We start from the raw sequence: 25,884 nt of genomic DNA, 5'->3' as shown, positions 1-25,884 counted from the left end.
CCTCCCACACACACGCGCACACACAATAAATTATATTAAAACATGGATGTCTTCTCATCTCATCTACAGGAATCAGCTCGGCTCTTGTTGCACTCATGGCGCAGAAGGCAGAGGTGACCTATGACCCTGATGTTGTGACCCCAGAGGCCATACGAGAGATGATTGAAGACATTGGATTTGATGCAGAGATCCTTGAGGGGATTGCTAAGGGTGGAGTTGAGACTGTTACTCTAATAGTGAGCCAAAAGTCCTTATATATAACTTTCATTTATAAACTTAGATTATTTCAGATAAAACAAGAAAGTGGTTAGCATTGAAAGACCAACTCGTCAAGTTACTGAACTACAATTTCTGTATATGTGCAATTTCTAATCATAGATATATGTTAAAATAATGTTTGTTTGGGAGAGATTGGCTGTTGCCAGCTAAGCATTTATATCTCCTTGCAGGAGTTTGCCAAGTTTTCTTTGACGGGAAGATCATAAACAAACAAACAAAAACTATAAACACAGAACTGCAAGAGCTTTCATAGCAAGCAACCACTTCATCAGGTGAAGCTCATGCGTTTTGGAGTGGTTTTTTTTTTTGCAATTATTAAAGTCTTTTAGTGCTGCCACTGACCCGTCTTCCTTGATTTATCTATCAGACTAACCACAGCTATTTTCATTATTGTCTAATATTTCAGAAGAAGCCATTTGTTTTAACTATTTTGTCATGTTTGCAAAATAATTATCAGATTCAGACGTGCTCTTATCTGTCAATGTATAGGTACAAAAAACTGTCATTATCCGTCTGGCATGTGGAAAAGAAGTTCTAACACAAAGAAATAAGTTGTGTTCCTCATGAACCTTATTATGCACCCTTCAAGTTCCTTTTTAAAAAAACTAAATGTATATAACAGTTGGTGTAAAATAATTATTTACAAACTTTATGTATTACATGGAAGCAACCAAATACAAAAATACTACAAATGTTTATATGGGTCAGTTTGTGTAAAATTTTGCAAGAAAATATTACACGAGATACAGAAGTCTTTGAAAAACTATCTTCAATGCAACTTTAAGTAAGCTGTCTATGCAGCTGTTCCATTTTTAACTTTAGAGAATTTTTCTTTTGTGATCAATTCCTATTAACCCTTTTCATCTTTTACCCATCGATCACGGGCCAGTATTGTTATGGCATCAATATACAAATATGTACCTTTAAAATGTTGTACATGACTCACATACAAATGTAAGGCCCGCTACTGCAAAATGTTTTGTTTGTTGTCCCAATTCTGAAACTGAAACTTTCAGAACTTTCGATTTCCTGGTATTGAGCAATTTATTTTAAGTAGGGTATATCCGCAAACGTATATAGACGTAGTAAATAGACCTAGTAGAGACATGTACACCAGACCTGGGGGCACTAATAAGAAAAGAAACAAAAATGCATGTTTGTGTAACACCCCCCCCCCCTCCCAATGATGTGCTCTGTGACCCCTTAAACTGTTAAAAGCTAACTCAATTTGTCCTACAGATAACTGGTATGCACTGCACCTCCTGTGTGGCCAACATAGAGACAGTTGTGAAAGGTTTAGATGGAGTGACACAGGCATCTGTGGCATTCTCTACAGCTACCGGTATCTTCAAATACATATCTGATGAAATTGGACCAAGAGCAATCATTTCAGCCATTGAGGTATGTTTTCATTTATCCTGGTTGTGAAGCCAAAGCCTCTCAGAAAAGTGAACTTAATCACTGTGTACTAGCCAAGAACCCAAATGGAAAGCAGACAAGGAAGGAAGTTTCAGTTTTAGATGTCAGAAGAAAAAACCCCAGTGAATTATTCCAGGGGAAACCCATGCAGTCACGTAGGGACTGAACATCAATCCACATTGTGCCCCGGTGTGATTCAAACTGGGTTCTAGAGGTCAGGTGGAAGGTGAGGAAAGATACCACTTATAAGCCATTACGACCACAAAAATGTAGAGTGATAACAACTTTGTTCAAAATAATGCACAGTTTTCCATAAATAAAATGTAAATAAAGCTTTCCAAGTAAAGCGCATAAAAGAAGTCAAAGTTGATACAGCTTTGCTAGAAACCACTATGCTGTGTTTGCATATCAAGCAGAGCTATTGAAACTGAAAGTGTGTCATAATAGTCAATAATAAAACTAGGTTTGAATTCCAGATAGTAGGGCACTGTCGAACAATGGAAAACTTTGGAAGTGCTGTATAGGTGGGAAAGATGTATTTATAAACATGAACCGGAAACACTCAAGTTGTTCTTAATGATTTGAGCACAGGTCATGTTTAGATGATCCTTCCCGTAAAGGGAACTCAATAAACACCCATGATTATGAATTGCACACATTAAGAAAATGTGATTCAGTAACTAGACAACAAAACTTATTGTAGTCGTGTTAAAAACCCTTAAAGTTAATGGCATTAAAATGTTTTGCAGAGAACTTTTGACAGTAGAAAGCATTTTGAGAAACATTTCACTTCAAAGAAAGGTGTTTATTAAAAAAAGATAAAAGTTTATAAGCCCCCAAATTTTAGTCTGAGAAGCGTTTCTCAGATTGTGCATTGTTATTAGGGAGGATTCTTTCTGTGTAGACACATTTTCTCCTGATTTTCAGTGATGTATCTCAAAAGTCCAACTTTTCAAATGAAATTTTCACCTGCTAGTTTTAACGTATATGTCTACATTTATGCAGGACAAAAACAATTGAACAGTTAAAACATACATGAATGTATACATTGCCGATAACCCTGGATATTTTCTTCATGTTAATTTATAGGATGCTGGGTTTGAATGTAAGTTGGCCTTGGGCCAGACGCATGGCTCTACTGCCCTCCAGCAGCAGAAAACGGTCAGGAAATGGCGTAACTCCTTCTTGGTCTCCCTTATATTCGGAATCCCAGTCATGGCGACCATGATTTACTTCATGGTCAACAAAGACCATAAAGAGGATCTGATATTGCTGCCAGGATTATCTTTGGAGAACTTGATCTTGTTCTGCTTCTCCACAGTTGTACAGGTAAATTTATGAGGAAATCATTGCAACATTCCAAGTCCACCACTAAAAGATCTTGTGTTGAAATTAATTGGGTCTAAGATAATTGTGTTAAGGTGTTGTTTTCATGCTAAGAATTTTCTTTTGTTTATACCTTAAATTCAGCTTTTTGGGTGAGTTTTGCATCATGTGCTCAAGTTTTTTAATATAAAACAACTGGTTGAATTCTCATAATTTCGAAAACTTACACAATACAGGCTAATATTTTGGTTACATCCCACAAGGTTTGGGGAAAAAATTGCGGCCGATTTTACAAATTTTCGAGTTGAAAGACAAAGAAAGGAATATTAACTCATGGGAAAACATAATTGGTTACTTTCAACCTGAAAGCTCATCAATTATGAAGTTTACACCAGCACAATCCGTTATAAAAACATTTCCTGCAGAAATGCCATCACAAAGTCAAGAAAATAACTTTTTAAGACACCACAAATCACCATTGTTTGTTCTGCCTGCTCTATTGCCACACTCAAAATAAGCCAAATTAAATCTTTACAAAACCCCTGACAAAACATACATCAATTGTATTTTCTCTTTTTTTTTTCGACAAGAGCACAACATTTTGTGATTTTTTGGCAGTTACGTTTCCATCGATGATACATTCAGTCGGAAATAATATAGCCTCCTGAAACTTGTGAGCCCACATTTGCTCAATGCTCCATGCCACTCAAAGATGTTTTTTCAATGAATTGAATCCAATCACATTATGAATTTCCCATTGACAGTTTGTCGGAGGACGCTACTTCTACGTCCAAGCCTACAGAGCACTGCGTCATAAGACTGCCAATATGGATGTCCTAATCGTCATGGCAACCCTGATAGCGTATTTGTACTCTGTGGTGGTTGTCCTGGTCGCCATTATCAAGAAGTCGGACTACAGTCCTGTCACTTTCTTTGAAACGCCACCAATGCTGTTGATGTTCATTAATCTTGGTCGTTGGCTGGAGAGCATGGCAAGGGTAAGCCTTAATGGGAAATTTGAGGAAGTGGTTTGAAAAAAAATAAGAACACTTGTATAGTGTAACATATCCAACTAACAAGTGGGCACTCAAGGCTCGACAATAAAGAGCAATTTACATGAAAAAAAAGACATAAAATTAAACTGTGTCGTTATACGCAATTACTATGAGGTGGGTTTTGAGGAAAGTTTTGAAGGAGTTGAGGGTTAAAATAGAGCGAGTAATGTGATTGACTTGCTGAACGAAGACCAGCTCGACTGGAGAAAGGCCTGCTGAGTTCAGATAAATATGATGGACTATGAAGGACTTGGGAGGCAGTGAGCCTTCAAACACTTAGGGAATTCCACCTAGATGCTGTAAGGAAAGCCACAAGGATAATCTGTTTCGCTGCGTTGCGCTACGAAACAGCTAAAAATTGTTGATGATCATCACATGCAGATTAAAAGAATTATGGAAGATTTTGCCCATTTCAGTTGAAAACATCCGATGCCCTTTCTGAGCTGATGTCTCTACAGCCAGCCGAAGCAGCCCTTGTCACTGTTGGTGATGAGATGGAAGTCATCAGTGAGGAGAATATCAGTGTAGAGCTTGTTACAAGGGGAGACATTCTAAAAGTCGTACCGGGAGGAAAGATTCCGGTGGATGGAAAAGTTATTGATGGTCTGACATCCGCAGATGAATCTTTGATCACAGGAGAGTCCATGCCGGTTCACAAGAAGCCAGGTATGTGGAGATATGTCAAGAAATATTTGCTTTTAACAGATGTTACAGAAAACACTTCAACCTGACAATGACTAGAGCAAGCTAGTCAAGACATGATACCAATTAAGAACTCGCTCCGCAGTAGGATGAAGTTAATAACTCGAGAAGCTCCTCTCCAAGCACGAGATTCAACCTTGATGTTGTGCTAAGGAAAGACAAGTGAAGTTAAGAAACGAGAGGTCCCCTCGATCCACAAAGCTATAAAAAGATAGTCCCGACTGATTTCCTACCCTCTGCCAAGGTTGTTAATAAGCAGGACAGTTCTTTTCAGAACTGAGTCTCCCAAATTCCAAAAAGTCTACTCCACGGTAGAAGTCTCCTGAATTCTGAAAATCTACTCCATGGGTAGTAGAAAATATTTATAGCAAGACAAGTTCTCAAAAGAACTTGATCTACCAGCAAGTAGATGGTGTTACCACAAACCAACACATTGATACCTCAACCATGCAATGCCTAAAATCCCACATTTTGTTCTTAAACTTTGGAGATTGGCAGGTGCTCATATTTCTTATAGCACAAAAGAAAAGAATGTTGGGATAATAAAGGGTTTACTTGATTCTTTCTTTTTCAGGAAGCATTGTGATTGGTGGATCCATCAATCAAACCGGCACCGTCTTGATGGAAGCAACGCACGTTGGAGCAGACACGACCCTTGCTCAAATCGTTAAGTTGGTGGAAGATGCACAAACATCAAAGGTAACTGATAGAACCTAATTCTATATTGTTTAACCAATGACCTCCAAATTAACATGCCAGCACTCTATCCAATGAACTATATCCATTCCCTATGTTGGTGATCTCCCTTTTATGTCAATATCTTTGTTCAGGGGTGCCAGTCATAAGGCACATAACCTTTAATTATTCTCTGAGGACACAAACAACTGCTGAAACCTTGCACTACCACACAATTTATCTGGTCACTAATGATCAGAACACAAACTTTAAAATTGCATAATAATAAATGATTTTAAAAGTTGTTCTGCTTACACACACAATAAGTAAAGTTGTTACATTAAACAGCAAATAAGACAATTTGGTAAATAGGAATAAGAGCCAACTGCTCATTATACCATCTGAAAGCTACTGGAACAAATGAGCTGCTATCGCCATCTTTTGATTCGTCTTTGAAACATCATCAGGTTTGCTATTTTGAAATTGTGTTTCTTTGTAATCCAGGCACCCATTCAGCAAATAGCAGACAAGATAGCAGGAGTGTTTGTTCCTGGTATCCTTATCCTATCCACCATCACACTGACTGTCTGGATTGCTATTGGTATGACACATCCTGATTTAATTCCGACGTTCACTCCTGAGGTACGTAAAGCTCTCTAAATTGTAAAAGTCATGTCAACAGTAACAGAAGTATTTTAAAGTTTGGTTTGACATTTTGTATTGTGTTAGCACTGTAGCATATTAATTCTGGGGTCAATGTTTTATTTTTCACAGTTGTTCCCTTAAAAATATACTTGAGGGAAAAATTGGAATTGTAATTTTATTGTAATTTTTTTTTTGGGGGGGTGTTGCTTTTTTATTGCAATAATTTAGCCATACAAAAAGGGGCTACCACAAATGGCACAACATGAGTGATAACATCACAGGGCAATTTGCAAATCTTTGTGAGAAGAAGGGTGTTCAAAATGATTGGGTTTTTTTGTCAATTAAAATCTGTTAACTCTTATGTGAACTAAAATTCCTTATTGATTTAACAAACTTCAGCAAGATCACTTGCTGGCATTTTTGTTAAATTTTCTGGCCAGCCATGGGTTTCAAATCCCAGTCTGGCTTGTCTGGCCAATCACAATGTTTGTGGTTATGACAAACTATAGCAAATTTGTTGTTCTCAATTATGCACATTGTCAAATTGAGGCTAAAAAGCAACTTATGTGCTTATAACTGCCCGTATATTTTGTTATTCAATCCAAAACTATTATCTTGTATCTTTCTTTTTAGGGTGTAAACAGAACTACTGAAATAACCATTGAGTTCTCGTTCCAAGTGGCAATATCAGTGTTAGCGATTGCTTGCCCCTGTGCACTAGGCCTTGCCACCCCTACAGCCGTTATGGTTGGAACTGGAATAGGAGCCCGCTGTGGGATTCTGATCAAAGGAGGAGAGCCCCTTGAACTTGCCCGGAGGGTAAGATTGGCATTTTGGGTCTTTTTTTCTTGTATTTTCAAAGCTTTTCTCCCCCATCTTGATAATTGTATCAAAACTATGTAGGCTGTTTGTTGTAGGGTACACTCTGACTTTAAAGGTGTCAAATTTGTTTGCTGAATTAAAAGAGAGGTAGATGTTAATTAAATGTTTATCTGGGAAAAGAGAGTTCTTTATGTATGTCAGGAATCAGATTTACTTGGTCCTTTTCACTGTTACATGAGCATTTTAAAGTTTATTTGGAACTAACATATTGTGTCAGAGACAGGCATTGTTATCACTGTTTTGGAAGAATAAAAATAAGTACTTATAAGTACTTTATACAATTTATTTTCAGTCAGGTAGATATGATGAGAAAAATAACAAATTGAAAAATGATCCAAAAGAACTACAGGATCCCGAACTTTAACTTAAAGTAATTTCCCATAAAATGTGCTTTCTTCTATTGTCTTTAAAACTTTCCCATAGTAAGCACTTCATGGTTATTCAATACCCAAGTGTTGGCATTCTTGGCCCAATGCTAAGTGATAAAAACAACCTGAATTGGGACTGTTCTGGTTAGAATACTTTTTTCAGGCAGAGCAATAATTGAACCGTTTAATCTTTATCAACAGCTAAAGACAGTCATCTTTGACAAGACTGGGACAATAACCTATGGCGTGCCTCGCGTGATGCGCACTATGCTGTTTGTCGCCCTCTCTGAGATCACTGAGGAGGAGTTCCTAGCAATTGCTGGGACAGCTGAAGCAAGCAGTGAGCACCCTCTCGGTATGGCAGTGACCAAACATGCCAAAGAGGTAATAAACCGCCTTCTTTTCAGAACATTTGCCTTGTATACACAAGAACGAATGGGATACTTCCCACCTATATATGCATCCCTCAAGCAACACTTATAAGCAGCATCACCACAAGCGGTAAAGCTTTTTCCTGAAGACAAGCAGAGTATACTACTAGCTTTTCTACTGAGTTTTACTGGAGTAGTTCTCAGTCCAACTGAATCAAACAGAACAACATGCAGGTTTTGGGATGGTCATGGTTATTTTACAATGCTTGTTGTTACAAAGACACCAAATAAACGTCAGATAAGTTTTAAGTATTCTTTGACGATCTTGTATTGAACAGACTCAAGCATTTTTTTAACATTATTTACACAGAAATTGTTAAGGGATGTAAATAACATTGAGATAACTGTTGTTATCAGTTGTTTTCAAACTCTAAAACCAAAGGGAACAAATTTGATGGTTGTGGCTGTACTTACGGAGTTAGAAAACAGGTAAATTAGTTAAACAACAAAGAGAGTTGTTTAAACAAGGTTGCATTCGTATTTGTGTCTGCATACAGATGTTGCAGTCAGATCGTGTGGGTAAATGCACAGCCTTTACTGCAGAGCCAGGGTATGGTCTACAGTGCACCGTCAGCCATATCAGCTTGATGCTGAATGCAAACATGAACCAGCAGAACAATGCAAGTAGTTCTTCCCCAGTGATCATCACTCCACCCAAGGAGCTTACCTCTTCAGGTTAGAATATTTTACAAACTTTTTTTCCAGGAAGATATGCACCGCTTTAATTTGTTTCAGTTTAACCAAGTTGATCAAACCAACTTGTGATTCTACATTGAACTTGATGGTAACTGAATGGGAGACTTTCTGGGACGATAGAGTGCAGCAGACTTACCGGGTAAATCCATTGTTCTCAGAATTATGCGCATGTTCAGAACTACGTAAACAATGGAAATTTACCCGGTATGTCTGCTGCCACCTAGTGTTGGAAAGTCTCCTATTGGTTTTGCGCGGGATTTTAAATTAACATTTCTTTTATGTGCTGACTTACAAAAATGACAAAAAAGTGATTTTAGGGGTCCAAAAATAATTTTGTTGAGAGAAAGCTTCTCTTGAGGTTTGGTACTTTGAAGTTTATATCTATTGCAGCTTTAAGAGTACGAGTTGTAAGTTTGTTCCTATTATTTACAAATCTTGTACTTTGCCTAGTGATAGTACATGTATACAAGGTAAAAACCAAAATGAAAGAAATGAATATTAAACATGTGTACAAGTTTTTTTAAATTGGTATTCAATCTGCAGAAGACTTTACTTTTTCTTTCTATCAAAGAAAAATGCAGAACTAAATTGGCACAGAGGACTCCGCAAGGCCATGGCAATGGTTCCCCCTGGTCAAAATAGTCCCATAGACTTGAAGTTTACTCTTTCTAAAAGTCCTTTTCTTTAAAAGATGAAATTTTATATTATTCCAATATGTTATTATACAGATGAAATAGTGCAGGAGGAAGACTCAGGTGTGTACAAAGTCCTGATTGGTAATCGGGAGTGGATGCGTGAAAACAACCTGACTGTAACTGATGAAATGGATCACTCAATGGCACAATATGAAGGGCTTGGACAAACTGCCGTTCTGGTCGCCATCAATGGTATGTACATTGTTTTTATAGCCAATACTTTTCAATTGCAATTTTATTTCTTGCAAATGAAATTTCTTTAGTGAACCAGAGTTCTCTAGCAGCCATCTTGAACAATCCCACAGGCCAGGCCTGATACTTCTTGGAGGCAACGAAGGTGAATTGCCTCCATGCCCCCTGGTCATTGCCTTGGTGCCCTTAAAATGCTCCGGTTGAAAGTTACTATTTCCTCATAGGGTGCCCCTTTATCAAGGAGAAAATGCCTTGATGCCCTTGCCCTTTCAAAAACGAAGCATACATGCCTGCCACAGGCTATCAACAATAACATTCTGGTGGTCATTTGGCAAAGACCTTCAAAATATGGCCATGCCAATTACAGTGTTTACTTCGAGCGTGACACTTAAGTTTGTAGTTTATAAACTCACCGAGTTTGAGCATTTATTTTATTTTATTTTTGTTTTTAATTCTTTATGTTCTGTTTTACAGGAGTGGTGGCTGGTATGGTAACCATAGCAGATGCAGTCAAAGAAGAAGCGAAGCTGGCTGTCATTGTCCTGAAGGACATGGGACTAGATGTCGTGCTCTTAACAGGGGACAATCAGAAAACTGCCAATGCCATTGCTAAACAGGTACGTGTAGAGTTAAGTCAAAGCCATATAACAAAGATTAGCAAAAGATAAAAACAAATGCTTTAAAAATCTCTGGAGATGTCAATCAAGTTAGATTTTGATAATAATTGCAGGCCTTGAGTTTTGTTCATGATAGGGGCGCAGCACTGTTCCCCTGATAAGGACGGGCACTAACTAAGAAGAAATCCTAAATTTGTATTTGAACTTTGCAAAGGGGACCACGGCAAAAGCGCACTGCTGGGCACCACGGCAATTGCTGTGGGTGAAGTTGGTTATATCGTGGCCTGATATTGATTTTCAATAAATAGGTATATCAGTCATATAGATTCACCCAAAGTCCCAAAATAAATTGGGTCAATTCAAGGTGTATCAGTGTTGTGCGTGTTCTGTATGCTCAACTTTTTTTACAGTTTTGTTTGGCCACTATAAATGAACGACTAAAGTATTCTGGAAATAATCTTAATTTTCTTGCTCCAGTAACCTACTATCATTGTATCCTTAATTTCTATGGGCAGTTACATTTAGTATTGTTTTTCGGCAGATGATCTATGACTCTATGACATGTATGACAGCAATGCTGAAGTGTTTTTATTAGAGCTGATGACTGTATGTTTTGCATTAAGTTGGATTGCATTATTTGAAGGTCTCCTTGTTTTTCTTCTGGATATTCAATCCTAGGTTGGCATCACAAAGGTCTTTGCTCAAGTCCTACCCAAGCACAAAGTAGAGAAGGTCGAAGAGATACAACAAAAGGGTCACAAGGTTGCGATGGTTGGGGATGGGGTCAATGACTCCCCGGCTTTGGTCAAGGCGGACGTTGGTATTGCCATAGGAACAGGTACTGATGTTGCCATGGAAGCAGGAGACATAGTTCTCATCAAGGTTAGTTGTTTAATTTTTCATGCAAACAATTTTCTGATAAAGTTGTGCTTACTTCAAGATCTTTGTGTATGTCTATCGCTCATCAAAAGGCACTTTATTACCACCATACATATATCTCCAAAAATTACTCCAACCCTATCTTTCCTACAGCCAGTCAGGAAACCCTTGGCCAAAACATCTTGGGGTTCTTATGCCCCCGCATTACGGAACGACTTAATGGGTCATTTTAAACTTTCTCCATCCCTAAGCTGTGTTTAAAATACCCTCTGGACTCACCTAAAACAGACTGTAAAAAATTCCTTTCTTCTAATTTTTTGCTGTGCCATGAGCATCTTAAGATGCCGGGACATTATAAATGCCCATTATTACTGTTATTATTATTATTACTATATCTGTGTTTAATCCTTTGTTGATGATTAATTATAATCTGAAGTTGAACATTCAGAAACACCATTTGTATTCATCAACCAAACATAGCCAAAACGTCTTTTTGACTCTTTCCATCGCAGAATAATCTTCTGGATGTTGCAGCCGCCATTGACTTGTCAAAACACACCGTCCGCCGAATTTACATCAATTTCTTCTTTGCAATCATCTACAACATGGTCGGCATTCCCATTGCTGCAGGTATGTTTTTTCTCTGCTATTAAGTTGACACTTGATGATGAGTAAAATAAGCAAAAAAAGAATGTCCAGAAGCCTCGACTAAAACCAGTCATATATGGTCAGAAAGAAGCTTCTCTCTGAAATGCAACAAGCCCCTGCGTGTAACACTTTCCTGAAAGAGTAATTGAGACACACAACTTCAATACAAGATCATGCTGCTCGTGTATGGATGTCTGAAGAGAAAATGATGCATCAGTACAATAGACAAACTGCACTGTGTGTTTTTAAAAGATACTCAAAGAGACTTTTGTGGGTTCAACTGAAAGCCATGATGGATAATGGATATACTGTCTGCTAACAGATCCATTCCAAGTGAGATAAATAATACACAATCAAAGCCTAGTCTGAAACAACTGTTGCTTATCTCCATGTCTTCATTACTGCATTTGCTACAACAATTTTTCTTGAAACCGATGGTCCTATTGATAGCCAATTTCCAACAAGCTATTTTACATTTTGTTTCTTCTTCTCAGGTGCCTTGGCCCCTTTTCAAGTCCTCCTGACACCCTGGATGGCATCTGCTGCCATGGCATGCTCTTCAGTCTCCGTAGTACTTTCATCACTTCTTCTCAAATTGTAAGTTTTTTTACCAAAGTAGCAAGAACCAAAAATGATGCCTTTACACAAACGTCCACAGATTTACAATAAACTTACACAGTTTAAAGATATTGATGGAAGAAGGTTTCCCTTAAAATATTACTCACTGCGGTGCTGTAGCTTGTGAGAAATGAGTAAAACAATTTCACAAAAATAATTTTCATCACAATGAGACAAATTTTGTTAGCACGTTCAACGGATTTACACAACTCTCCTATAAACATCACTGTGTGATTTTCATTTTTTACCTTAAAAACATGACAGCCAATAAATGAACCTGAAACTGCTTCAGGTAAACTATTACAAACGTCCTCATTCACAGTGATTAGGAAATAAACATCATGGCAAAAAACTTGATCTACAAAAGGTATCAAAAAACCTTAGAAAGAAACAAATAGCACAAGAGAATTTACATTGCTCTGGAAACCACTCAAAATAATGGAACAATAAAATGGGTGATTGTTCTGTAACCATTTTAAAATGGGTTGACTTTTGCTTGTTGATCTTCCCTTTACATTCCTGTCTTTATTTTTTTCTTTTCTTGCAGTTACAAGAAGCCACGTTATGAACTTTTAGGGATTCATGACACACCAGATCTACATGAAACAGTGTGAGCTGAAAGACTTCTAACAACCGGGCTCCCTGTCTCTGAAACATACCCTTCCCACAAAACCATACATCTGCTTATTGTTATTTTATTTTTAAATAGCTACATATTTACATTACTTCACAACACGCAAATTCATGTTTAAGTGTACCCAGGAAAATTTAATTATTTTGTTAGCAAATTTTCTACACGTTACTTTAATCATTATTTGGTTTACAACAGTTAAGAAGCGACAGGTTCTTTGGGGTAGTCTTCCAACTGACAGTATTTCAGGCGAACAAAATGTATCTAGTGGAGCACTGGTATGAATATTACAATTAGTTTAAAATATTTCCTTTTTGTGATAAGCATTCCTATTATTTACTTGTTCATTCATATACAAATATACTCCAACTCTTATTTCATACTACATGATCACAATATGATTTTCAATACGATTTATTTTATCATTAAGAAGTGAAAACAGACCAAAATGAACTTTACAGTGAATCAATCTGGTGTAAAAACTTGTCGGACTTTTTGTTGTTGAATGTGTACACACAATGAATGAACCTTAATGTGTTTTAGGCAGAACTAGTGGGGAATTGAATTGTTATTATTCTCAAACAAAAACATTCTTCATGTTTTATTTACATTATGTACATTTTTGTTTATAAAAAAATAAGTTTTTATTCTACATGTGTAGATTCATTTATTTATGTAGCTAAACATTGGTCAAACACATCTTAAACTTTGTATTTAATCATTTTGACCTCTCAATTTGTTGTGTACCTTGTTTTGCTAATACTAGCTTAGCATGCGAACAATTTATACAAACTATACTAAGTTTGTAAATCAGAGGTCTGTGGTTATGGGTGGTGTTGGAAATTTGGGTTTATAAACAAAAGGTTAATTGTGTGTGGAACCTCCAATACAAAAGTATTACAAGTGAATCGTTCAATCATCTTTAGTCTTCCATTTACATTTCAAGGCTTTTGTGAAACCACACGTAGTTATATTTATTATTTGGTTAACTTTTGCCTAAAAGCATCGATTAATTTTTTCAAGTTTCTACTGTTTATTCAATTTACAAAGCACTGTAGAAATTTGCTAAATTACTTGCATTTATTTTTTACTTTGGATTTCTTGTTAATATTAATTTTTGTTGGTACAAATTGGAATTAAGTTCTATGTAGAGATGCAGTGGGTTAAATCAAGTTATAGTTATAACCCTTTAATTATTTATCATGAATATTTTATTTGATTGATCTATCAATATGAAATGCCCAGAATTTGCTTTATCAAAAGAATGGTGTATTCAACTGAACTGTATTGTGTGCGGCTTTTTATCAAAACATGAGGACACCTGTATTAAAAAAAACTCTTTGTTGTAATTCTATTACTTCTACTAATGATTTATTCTTAAGTTTTTTTTTCTCTTTTTTTTCGGCATTTACTGTGATGTTTTTTAATGAACAATTTCATCCTAATAGACTAATTTCCTGTATTTTAAAAGGAACACAAACTGCTAATTTCCAGCGTCATAATCTGTTGCTAATGTCTTTGTCTAACTGCCTTAAGCTACAAAATCAAATAGCAAACTGTTAATTTAATTAAGTTGTACTAAACGGGGGAAACACCATACTTTGTGAGCCGTATGATATTACCTGGGAATAAACCAGCGCTGTTATGTTTTCACGCTAATTTACTTACCAGGGAGCTGAGAAAGATTAAAAGGGACACGATTTAAAGCGCATTGAGACTGATATTGTGAGATGCGCTTTATAAGAACTTGTTATTATTATAAATGTACTTTGCTAAGGGGTGGATTCATTGGAGTCGGTTTTGGATACGAGAAGTGTCTCCTTAGAAGAATAAGGAGCTTACAACAGAACTTGTGTAAAAAATATTGTTTATAATATGTTTGTACTTTTGCTTAAATTAATCACATGCATCTGCTAATAATAATTGGAGGCCTAATTATTTTGTAAATATAATCTCATGAAATTATGCCAAATTTAGAAATTTTAATATTATTGGTGATGTTTACATTTCAGTGTAGTGCACAGCACAACTGCTTATCGCATACTATTAAAAATTTGCATTTATAAAATTTATTCTGTCTGTATTGTCAGAGTTATTACTAGTACGACTTTGTGTTTTGTGTACTACGATCAGCGCCATCATAAAATGATATTTATGCCATTGTGACCGGCTGCGTAATGATTACAGGTGAAAAAAAAAACATACTTAAAAAAATACATGTACCGATTAACTTTTGGCAGGATTACCGTACAATAGGCACTGTGCCTAATTAGGTCCATTACAAGTTTCCTTTATTATTATTATTACGAAAAAGTAGAGGCCAATGACAATCAGAAAGCCAATGAAAATACAACTTTACAGGAAGTGTTAAAGCGCAATAAAAACTGTCTCTCTCACTTTTGGGAAAACTTACATAGCTTTATACTGCAAAGTACACTTGGGGTCCGACCCTGTCTATGAGCCTTTAGGCGTGACGTCAGATATTCAGGCTAACTGCAAAGACAACAAAAATGTGACACAGGTTCATTATAAAGTCCAGACCTAAACAGCATTATTATGACGGACCCAACACTATCAGAACATTTAACCCCATCATTAGAATTGCTAGCGGGTGCCGGGAGAAGCATCTCGCAAGGAGAATGTATATTATTTTAGGCGCAGGTATCAGCAGTTAAGAACTATAGGCCTACATCACGACAACAACAAATTAATAATCACTTCTGATCGGCAAGTTTTCAAAGTTTGTTATTTTTTCGATCGAACTTCTAACAAAGGCCTATACTTTTTAAAAATGTATATAAAAAAACACAAAGTTTTACAAGTGTAATAACAGTTTTTAAACGGCCTCCTCCATTTCCCCACAAAGCCGCCCGTTCCTCACCTAACAAAATGATGTCCTGAACAAGTTTTTCTTTTTCTTCAAATAGAATCATTCCTAAAGAATGAAAATAATAAAACCACACACAAAATAGTGTCGATTATTAGGCCTATTCTATCCACTATAATTAAGCATGTAACTGTGATGAACTAAAGACTTAAATTAGGCCTAAAATAACTCAAAAATAAGTAAGATGTATTACCTTGAGTTGTATGAAGTACACCGTTCCTTGACCACAATGCTGTTTTCTAACAAGTTCCTCCCTGAAATTCCGGTAGGTAAGAGTAATTTACGCCGTGCGCATTTTTAATGCAGAGGTAACTAATTTTATTTGCCATAAATAGCAAAATTTAAAAGACCTATTGCGTCTTCTTGGATGCTTCCATGAATTACTGACAACTAGACATTTCCTGAAATAAAACTTACTTTACTCATGACATTCACACTTAGCCTATGACACTCACATAACATTATATTGAAACCTCATAATAATGATAGCATTTTGTACAACACGATTTTGGCTGCACAGAGCCTCCATATTGTTGGAAGAAAATATTTCGTTGGTAACTCCTTCCATTGTGGACTTTTGGTGAGCTCAAGTTAGACGCATTAAAATATAATAGTTCCAATGAACTTACATCTACTAAAATAAAACTTGCTTTATTTAGTTTGACTTTGACACTTAAGAAACTCGAAAGTAATACGTGGTGAACCACCCTGTAATACAATATCTTTCAAAACGGACAATAAAACATAGCAGAATACAATGTTTTGGCTGCACAGAGCCTACATAGAACAAGCTATATCGTTCAAAAAGAGTTCTCACTGAGTACATCATTTCCTGGGATACTTTACTTCATGATGTCAACAGCTTTCTCGCTTATTGATGATCATTATTCTTGCTTTTCATATAGTTAACAGTTATTACATTATGGGGCAATAAATTGTATAAACGTCTACACAAAGTGCGTTGTTCCAATCTTATACATCCACAGACATATCAGAGCACCCACAGTTTCGTTTAACTTTCAGAGCAGGTGTTCGCGGTTTGATGACGCGGACTACTCTCAATCGCGATCCTGATCGGTGCATCCATCCACGCGATGACGTAATGTTTTTAATTCCAGTTTGTAGTGCACAAACGCTTATGTGATGTCACGTGTTGACGTAAAGACGTTGTTGTCTGTTTGACTGAATGGGTAATGTTTGATGTCTGTAAACCTTACGTCAATTTAATTGTTTTAGTCTTATTTAATTAAAGTAGAAAGTACCCTTTCAATGGGTTAACTGACTATTTCGATCACACTTTCGAAATTCATTCAATCCACTGATTCAGTAATATCACTCATACTCAGTACTCGTGTCGTATCAACTCACATACAAAAAAATACGTGTAAAAGGAGGCTGAAGACGATGAAGTTATGACTAATGTTGTCCTGCAGTAGGCCTGAAGATTGCCCGTATTATATGTGTATACACACTTACCTTTTCTGCAACCATTATGTCTGTTCAAGGTCAACAAACCAATAAAATTATTTGTCGAGGTATCTTCTCTTTCAAGATAAAAAAGAAATACCTTGTCCTTAAGATAACAGGAGAAGGAAAACTAGAGGTGCATGTCCACATTAGTGACAGGTTTAATGTGATTTTGAATCAAGGGACCATTTTTTTCCAAAGATATAGTCACACTCAAATATCATGGCAAATGAAGAAGAAACTAGAAAAGACTTTGGGAACTTTGACATAGAACGAAAAGTTGAAACTGTCTGCATGCAAAAGTAGTCATGGCTACCAACTCTTGAGGAAGAGGAACGTAATCCTTGTCAATAGGAGAGAAGGTGATGTACAACTTGATAATGAAGACATGCGTTATTCCTTGAGCAATTCCCACCAATAACAACCTTGTTTCCTTTGACCGAATTCCTAAGTTTACATTATTTGTTTAGTTTACCTATAAGTTTGTTTATCAATAGTGTTTAACACACTTAACACACGGAAACCCATCTCTTTTCATTCATCTGATGTCTAACACGCGTTCATACTAAACTTCTTATAAAATTTATCAAAGACAATTTAGATGTTGTATTCGTTTTTGTTAACGTTTGCATGACTGTTTCAAACGAAAAAGTGTGTAATTTTAAAATAAAATTGTTGGCAATGCGCTTGGTGGTCTAGCTTGCTCGGATGGTGGATACAATTCGAAATGTATTGTCCTTGTCATTTTCCTTGTAAACTTTGCTGCTTTCTATATATAGAGAGTCAAAATGTTCACTCTAAAAACTGTTCACTTGCAACAGTGTCCTGGTGTGTATGTCACTTCCAGCTTGTTCGAAGATTAGTTTGCTGTTTTCCTCATTGTAAATGTTTTGATGTAAGAAATTGCTCACTTCCAATAATAATGTCTTGTAGTTCACCTGTTGTTTGGAATAAGCCATTTAAACTATAACAAAAATACAATTATATAAGTATTTTCTTATACATTTATAAAAGTATGTAATGACAACCCTTTACATAACATTTGTCTTGATTTGTTTATACTCTTTCTCAATAAAGACTTGGAGGTTTCATAGATTGTGGCCGATGTGGTCAACCTCTGCTTGAGGATAGGGTACTTGCAGCGAGGTATGGACCCTTTGTACAGTGAGGTATATCCAGTGAGGTATATCCATTGAGGTATATCCATTGAGGTATATGATCTATTGAGGTATATCCAGTAAGGTGTATCAATTGAGGTAGACCCAGTGATGTTTATCCAGTGAGGTATATCCATTGAGGTACAATATCCAGTGAGGTATATCCATTGAGGTAAATCCAGTAAGGTATACCCAGTGATGTATATAGAGTGAGGTATATCCATTGAGGTATATCCAGTGAGGTATATCTATTGAGCTACGGTCCAGTGAGGTATATCCAGTTAGGTGTATCAATTGTGGTAGATCCAGTGAGGTATATCCAGTGAGGTATATCCATTTAGGTTTCCAGTGAGGTATATCCACAGTGAGGTATATCCATTTAGGTATATCCATTTAGGTTAATCCAGTAAGGTATATCCGGTGAGGTATATCCATTGAGGTATATCCATTGAGGTATATCCAGTAAGGTATATCCAGTGAGGTAACCCAGTGCGGTATATCCAGTGAGGTTTATTCGTAGATCCACAGAGGTATACATAACAGTAAAATTATCAATGTCTTGAGTTTGAAGCAAAGAAGTACAAGCTATATCCATTTGCGCACATTGCTGATTTTCTTGAAGTTTAAATCCGCCTAGTAATTCCTCATTGACAAAATTGCTCCGTGAAGACATAGCTAATGGTTGATCTTCATTGTTCGTTTATCCTGTAACTATTCGCTTGGCACGCGTGTTGACGATGAATTGTGTTTTATATGAAATTATGTTTGAATGAATGATCTTAGAGTATTGGTTTAAAAACAACTACTAATGGACAGTTTATTGAAAGCAGTAAACATTACCCATCGATCGAGCCAACCAAACATTCACACTTCTCGCACCCTCAAGTTATTTTGTAGTATTGTTTCGTTGATACATACTCTTTGAAATACGTTATAATATTAGAAACTGATATTAGCCTTATGAAATACTAGGCATATCTAAATAAATAGACACATCACACCGCTCAATGTATTCACAGTTGAGCAGACATGCAAGAGCAGTTGAAGAAATCTCCATAAATTCCTTTAGACTTTCGTTTCTTTTCTTTTTTTCAGTGGTTTTGAATCAAAGGACTTTCAGAAAAGTGAATGCCAGTGACCCAAGAAATAAAGACAAGGAAAAGGAAGCGTTTCAGTTTTACACCAAGGGCGGGAAACCCCAGAGAATGAGTCAATTGAAAACCCAAGCAGTCAGGTAGGGACTGAAAACCTAATCCAAGTAGTGCCCATGGCGTGATTCGAACCAGGCTCTTAGAGGTGGAAGGCGAGGAAAGACCACATACGCCAACCTGACAGTTTCATCATCTTCTCCTCAGGTTGGTTAGAGCAAAGAAGCTTTTGAAGATATCTTTCTACCACCATGTTTCAGCATCAAAGAGACCATTTCAGAACCTATGGAATGGTATTTTCCATAGAGCCATTTATAAAATAAACTTATTTATTTGTTCTTTTACGGAATAGTTGTTTTTTGCTATTTTATACAGTTTATACTGACACATTCACATTCCCGCCCTTCACTTCATACATGTTTCAGATTTCAGTTTACTTAAAGAAAAATAAAACAGTTTATTAATAAATAAAAATTATTGTTTTTCTCAGTTTAAAAGTGTAAATGCTTTTGCGTGTTATACAATGTGTTGTAATTTGATATAATTTAAACCATAGAATTAAAATGTTCTCAGCGGAATGGAAGACTGTTCTCAATGTTCAAAACGCTCCTCTTTACTTCCGAAGTTGTTCATTATTTGTTCACATACAAAATGTTTCCTCCTTTGGAAATTAAGCTGTTTCCGAGTGATGAGTGCGCCCTCGACGTTATTATACGTTCTTTGTCGATAACAAACATTGCGCCTGTGGTGACTCAATAGCTATAAAGAGTTGTAAACTCTACACATAAATTATTCTTGGCCTACAGCAACATTAATACAATAGTTATTTACTACATTAAAGTTATGACCAGGATCTTGAAGACTGTATTGCAAAGGTGCATACCAAGTTGTGTAATAACACCAACTTTATACAAAACTATAGTTTAAAATTTTTTTACATGAACTGTTTATGTGTCTGTTATCTTTGACCCAACATTACTTTTGTTTAGCCATTGTTTACTCCACTGAAAAGTTATAGCTATGATAAAGTCACATTAATGTTTTTTTGTCCATCCTTTCTCTTCAGGGTGTGTTTAAAAGATACAGCCACATATGAACACATGACATCGATGCTTTCTTGGTTGTCTTGGGTGAGCAATGGTTAATTGACGCATTCACATTGACAACGTTGGTTAACTTTGACGGGCGTGGTTAAAAGTCGCGTCCACATTGGTGCTTTCTGGGTGTTTGTGATGGGCGCAGCTTAATTGGTCCTCGATGGGTTTTGCAGAAAAACTTGCAATGATGATTTCGTGGTGGAAGTGGCGAAAAAACATACATGAGCGTGGTTGACTGGCACTGATGTTGGAGATATCTTTGTTGAGCGTGGTGTCACAGCCTGAAGATTTCTGACATTTTTATCAGTATCCAGAGTCAGTTAATGTTTTTGGTACATCATTAAGAAATGACAACCTCGTCTCAGTTTCCATCTTTGAACACGCGAGGGCTTCATCGTACCCAAAGCTACGCATTAGCAATGCGATGCGTTTGCTGTTGTAACTTGCATGAATGTTTGTTTAGGAGTTTTATGTTTGGTGAAACAAATTTCATTTACCTAGATTTTATTTAACTAGGCCCTATATTCAATTTTAGTTCAATTAATTAACTCAAGTTCCATTTTATAGCAGCAACCTATGCATCCATCTCCCATCCATTAATTCACATGCTCTTTAATTCACTCATCAGTTATTTAATTAATTAACTTTAAATCAAAAAATTAATTAAGTGCGAACTAATGTAGTTATACATACATTAAATATTTAATGTCTCTATTAATTTTTTGTTTTTTTAAAGAAAGCAGTGTAATGCAGGGCTCTTCCAAAGTCGTGGTCCTGACAGAATTGACAACTTCCTATATCCGTTGCCGTTTCCACGTATCTCCCTTGATCACATCCAAGTATTGTGCAGCCTACTTGTCTCTTTTTGACACGAGCACTCTCAAAAATGTTTACTTTATCCTCTGTTTCCTTAATCATCAAATTAATGTGTTTTTGTAAGCTTTCTTCCTTATTCGCATACACTTACCTGATTCATGACAAGGCCAAGGAAATGAAAGGAGAAAAAGGGTAGCAGAAGAAAGGAATCTGAATTGAGAGCGAAAATAGATTGTGCACCATCTATTTCCTTTCTTAATTCTCATCCCAAGATGGGTTTTACAAGCACAGGAGAGGTTTTGTGCTTTAAGACCGAACAACCAAAATAGACACTTAAGTGAGAGGAAGGTCACTTGCTGATACATTAGGTTGAAAAGATAACCAGATAAATAGTAGAAAACAAAATGTAATCTTCATGATGCACATAGTTCCTCCTAAACAGCCTACTAACTTGTTACATACACACAGAGCAATTACTACATGATTGTATGACCTTTACTAAAGGCACCCATACAGTATCGCCAGAGGGAACAATGCTGTCATTGCTACTATTACTAGATGTGGCAACTGACAGGTGTACCTACTTGCCTTTGAAAGAACAAGCATGTGTTACTGCACAATGGGGCAGTATAGGGAGAGTCAAAGAGAGCAGAACCTTGTATTGACTTTTTAAGGAAAGTATGAAAATAGATGGCGAATGTAGCTGAGGATACCGTGAGGTGACAACCCAAAGAAACTGAGTGTCTTACACCGACCGTTTGGGGCCAAAAGAAATGGATGAAAAGGGTAGTGGGTCATAAATAAAAGAATAGATAAGTAAAGAAACAAAAAAAATTTCTATATACTACACTTATTCATTTATCACGCTTGATATACTTGGTGTTAATATACTTGTATTTTGACCACTAACAAATATTACCGATTGCACTTATTCTGTATAATCTACAATATTACCAGAGTGTGAGACAGTGTGAACCCATACATATACATCACTTACCTTCCCTTACAAAAACAAGTTGTCATGAGATGGGGACTGCAGATTCAGAGTCCATAGATAGAGAGGAGAAGGGATATTTATAAGATAAGAAATGTATGATAAGGAGAATATGTCTCGTAATAAGGACAAGACAAGAGGACATGTGAATGTGAAGAAAAGGTGTCTAAAGAAAAAAACAAATCAAAATCCCAATAATTTACACCGTAGACTACACATACTCATTTAACACGCTTACTGATATACTTCTACATTATTATATTAACTACTTACTTTTAAAATTGTCTACCACTAAACTTATACACAAAATACACCTAAGACAGTAAGACATACCAAGTTGTAAATATGTCTGACACTGCAAACATACCTACACATACTGAAACTTACCTTTGGTCATCCCATACCAAATAGATTCTCATGGGATGGGGACTGCATCTTTAAACAAAGAGATCCAGAGTCCATGATAGATAAGAGAATTGTTGAAAGATAAGACAAAGGAACTGGTTTCCAAGATGGCATGATAGCCAAAAGAAATTGTATCATAGACAAGAGACAAATGGGGTGGGTTGAAAGGAAAAGTATCCAAAGGGGGACATTTAAAAACCCAATAATTTGCACCACAGACTAATACAAATAATAATATACCGCGCATTTTCCATACTAAAAATTAATTAAGCGCCTTACAATAAAAACAAAATAATTGTAACAGACTACACTTACTCATTTATCGTGCTAATACTAATAAATTTGAACCTTATTAACTACACAAAATATAAACCCCTATAAAGGTTTTATACACTCAGAGCACACCTATGTTACCAGAATGTAAGACAGAACAAGTAGTAATTAATATTTCTGACATGGTAACCATACCCATACATGTACAGAAACTTACCTTGAGCTGCTGACAAAACAGATTGTCATGAAAGTGTATATAGAAAAAGAGATCCATTTCCAGAGTCAGAGATATCACATAGAAAACAAAATTATTATAAGAAGAATGGGTTTCTAAGCTGACATATCAGCAAATAAACTTTCTTACAAAAACAAAAACGAAATGAAAGCCTATATAGTACAAAATAAACAATAGTTAATCAATAGACTATACTTACTAATTACCATACTTACTAATATACCTTATTATTTTTAACTACTTACAACAATCATAACCATTAAAGACATAAGAAGTTGTAAATATGTCTTACATTGTATACATGTACAGACACTTACCTTAAAAGTTTTATCCCTGACACAAAAAATTGTCCTTGGTTTGTCTGAGAAAAAGTGATTAAGGTTCACAGGCAGAGAGATTCTCTGAGATGAGGAAATAAGAAGAAAGGTTTGGAGGGGGACCGTTGGTAGAACCTCCCTAGGTGAGAGTGACAGCAAAAGAAAGCTGTCTTGAATTGACACAGAGTATCCTAATAACCACCTTAGAGTGATTTATTTACTAACTTGTAACCTACTTAAACTTGCCAGTATTGCCAATATACACATTAACAAACTAAGCAGGAGATTTAGTATTGTGGCAGAAATTTTCTTTTTCTGTAAACCAGATTCATGTGTTTACCTACCTTTTTATCAAAATCCTTTGAATGTGGACTTTACAAGAGCAGGGATCACTAAAAAATGATGCTACCATTCTCTCCAAACAAAAGAATTGGTGGCAAATACAGACTTGGAAAATGTCAATGTAATAATCAACACCAGAAGAAAGATGTTGATAAAGCCAAAGAGCAGACAGAGAAAACAACAACTGTGTCTTCATGACCCCAATACATCAATGGCAGACCACCAAAGTTTCTCTAAGAGAATAACTTTGTGGCAAATAGAGACATTTCAAAGAATCAACACAAGAAGAAAGTTATGTTTATAAAACAAAGCGCGGAAAGAGAAATTTCCATCTGAGTCTCCGTGACCTCAAGACATCAATGGCGGACCAACAAAGTTAAGAAACAATACTTCATCTCTTGACAAATTCAATACAATTCCACTGTCAAAAATTCTCAACTTTATGTACGAAAACACATTATTATACCTCACACCCTGAAAACAGGTGGATACCTGAATCACACTTAAAAATATCCTTATGTGAGGATATAAATGAGACATGATCACAGAACAAGGATACTGTTCATTAATGATCTCAAACAAAGAAAGATGATGTAGGTTTCATGAATCCACGAAAGGTAGCATGAACTTGGTTGTAAGGACACCCGTACAAGGAGAGCATTTTTTATAAAAGAATATACTAAAAACTGTCAGCCTAATTTGTTTTAATTTAATTTACTTCATAGTTCTACTTAATTAATTTTTGTTCTGTTGTTTTATTTCACAACACAGAGGTGTTAATCCACTCATTTAGCAAACATTCATTCCCTCTCCAGGAGGCACACGTTCATCCAATTGTTATCTCAATCATTCACTCTAGGCCTATACTACTTGGAACTTGAGTTATATATAATATAAAAAAAGCTAATCGGGCTAAGCACCAATTAACTTGTTTCCTTTCCATTACTGCTTTCTACAACTTTCAAAAAGGACTATTTTTTCAGTTGTCAAAACTTCCCTTAGGAGCATTTATTTATATTTAAAGTCCAGTGTGTATAACTAACAATGTTCGTGTGGTGGATTGTTTGGGTCTGTAATGTTGGTGTTGAATTTTGCCTTTGCATCGCATTGCGTACAACAAACTAAAATGTTCTATAAAGTTAGCTGTCTCCCAAAGTCATTTAAAGTTAATTCAATAGAACCTATAACCGGTTACAGTGCGTTGAAGATCAATGGAGTTTTCTTCCTCTTCTCGTCTCCTTTGAGAATTGTATTACTATTTCTTTTGATGATGCAATGAGTTACATCAGTTCCGAGCGAAGTGCGTGTGTTTGATGGAAGCTATTGACATACAACCGGTCACGACCTTTCCGCATCATTGTTCAGTTGCGAGTGACACGTTTGGCACTGCGAGTTCAACAATAGCCGAGTATGGATACCACATTCCAATTCAGGCTATATATGGCTACAACTTGTGTTAGAATTAAACACAAATGTATCCTACAATGATTCTAACATGGCAACAAATTATTATTAAGCATAATTATATGGATAGTACACACGTTGAGCAAAGTATACCTCTTGTAATAATGCTAATTAACAGTTCAACACAATTTTCACAAGTTTTATAAAATGACAGTATCCGTTTAGTTTTTTACCCTCCGTTTTACCCATCTTTTAAATTATCTTTCGAATCTGTCTAATTGCATTATGTATTGCCCTCCTTTTTGACCCCAGATAAGTTTAGGCAGTTCATCCAATAACTTTAGTGCGAAACCTTGCAAATGAATACAAACAATTGTCATTGTCACAAAGAGTTTTCGCTTGGTGCTTTTTTTTTTTTTTTTTTGAGAAAACAACTCTTTGCTAAACAAATGCTTTTCCCACGAGCATTTTACTTCATCTTTTTTATCATTTCACCCACATACGAGCATGAATGAAAAATACAGTTTGAGAGAAATTTGGTTGCGAATCCTTACAACAGTTTGAAAAGTGTTTTTGACAAATTA

General features: G+C 36.0%; 1 protein-coding gene across 7 annotated transcripts in view; it reads left to right on the top strand.

The window, feature by feature from the left end:
* The window catches only part of LOC117290248 (copper-transporting ATPase 2-like), a 28,512-nt gene extending 13,682 nt beyond the window's left edge, over window positions 1-14,830 (top strand). For all 7 annotated transcript variants that reach the window (XM_033771534.1, XM_033771531.1, XM_033771532.1 and 4 more), the window contains 16 exons: window positions 70-236; window positions 1,519-1,680; window positions 2,788-3,027; window positions 3,789-4,022; window positions 4,496-4,745; window positions 5,356-5,480; window positions 5,961-6,098; window positions 6,735-6,920; window positions 7,553-7,735; window positions 8,280-8,457; window positions 9,207-9,365; window positions 9,840-9,982; window positions 10,661-10,864; window positions 11,374-11,491; window positions 12,004-12,106; window positions 12,675-14,830. In XM_033771534.1, coding sequence (XP_033627425.1) covers window positions 70-236; window positions 1,519-1,680; window positions 2,788-3,027; window positions 3,789-4,022; window positions 4,496-4,745; window positions 5,356-5,480; window positions 5,961-6,098; window positions 6,735-6,920; window positions 7,553-7,735; window positions 8,280-8,457; window positions 9,207-9,365; window positions 9,840-9,982; window positions 10,661-10,864; window positions 11,374-11,491; window positions 12,004-12,106; window positions 12,675-12,741 — 2,657 coding nt within the window. In that variant the 3' untranslated portion in view covers window positions 12,742-14,830. The remainder of the gene's footprint in view (window positions 1-69; window positions 237-1,518; window positions 1,681-2,787; window positions 3,028-3,788; window positions 4,023-4,495; window positions 4,746-5,355; window positions 5,481-5,960; window positions 6,099-6,734; window positions 6,921-7,552; window positions 7,736-8,279; window positions 8,458-9,206; window positions 9,366-9,839; window positions 9,983-10,660; window positions 10,865-11,373; window positions 11,492-12,003; window positions 12,107-12,674) is intronic.
* Window positions 14,831-25,884: the final 11,054 nt, after the last annotated feature.

Source organism: Asterias rubens, chromosome 5, assembly GCF_902459465.1.
Source record: "Asterias rubens chromosome 5, eAstRub1.3, whole genome shotgun sequence".
NCBI classification, from domain to species: Eukaryota; Metazoa; Echinodermata; class Asteroidea; order Forcipulatida; family Asteriidae; genus Asterias; species Asterias rubens.
The sequence above is the reverse complement of the archived record's forward strand: the minus strand, read 5'-3'. Positions and strand labels throughout refer to the sequence as shown.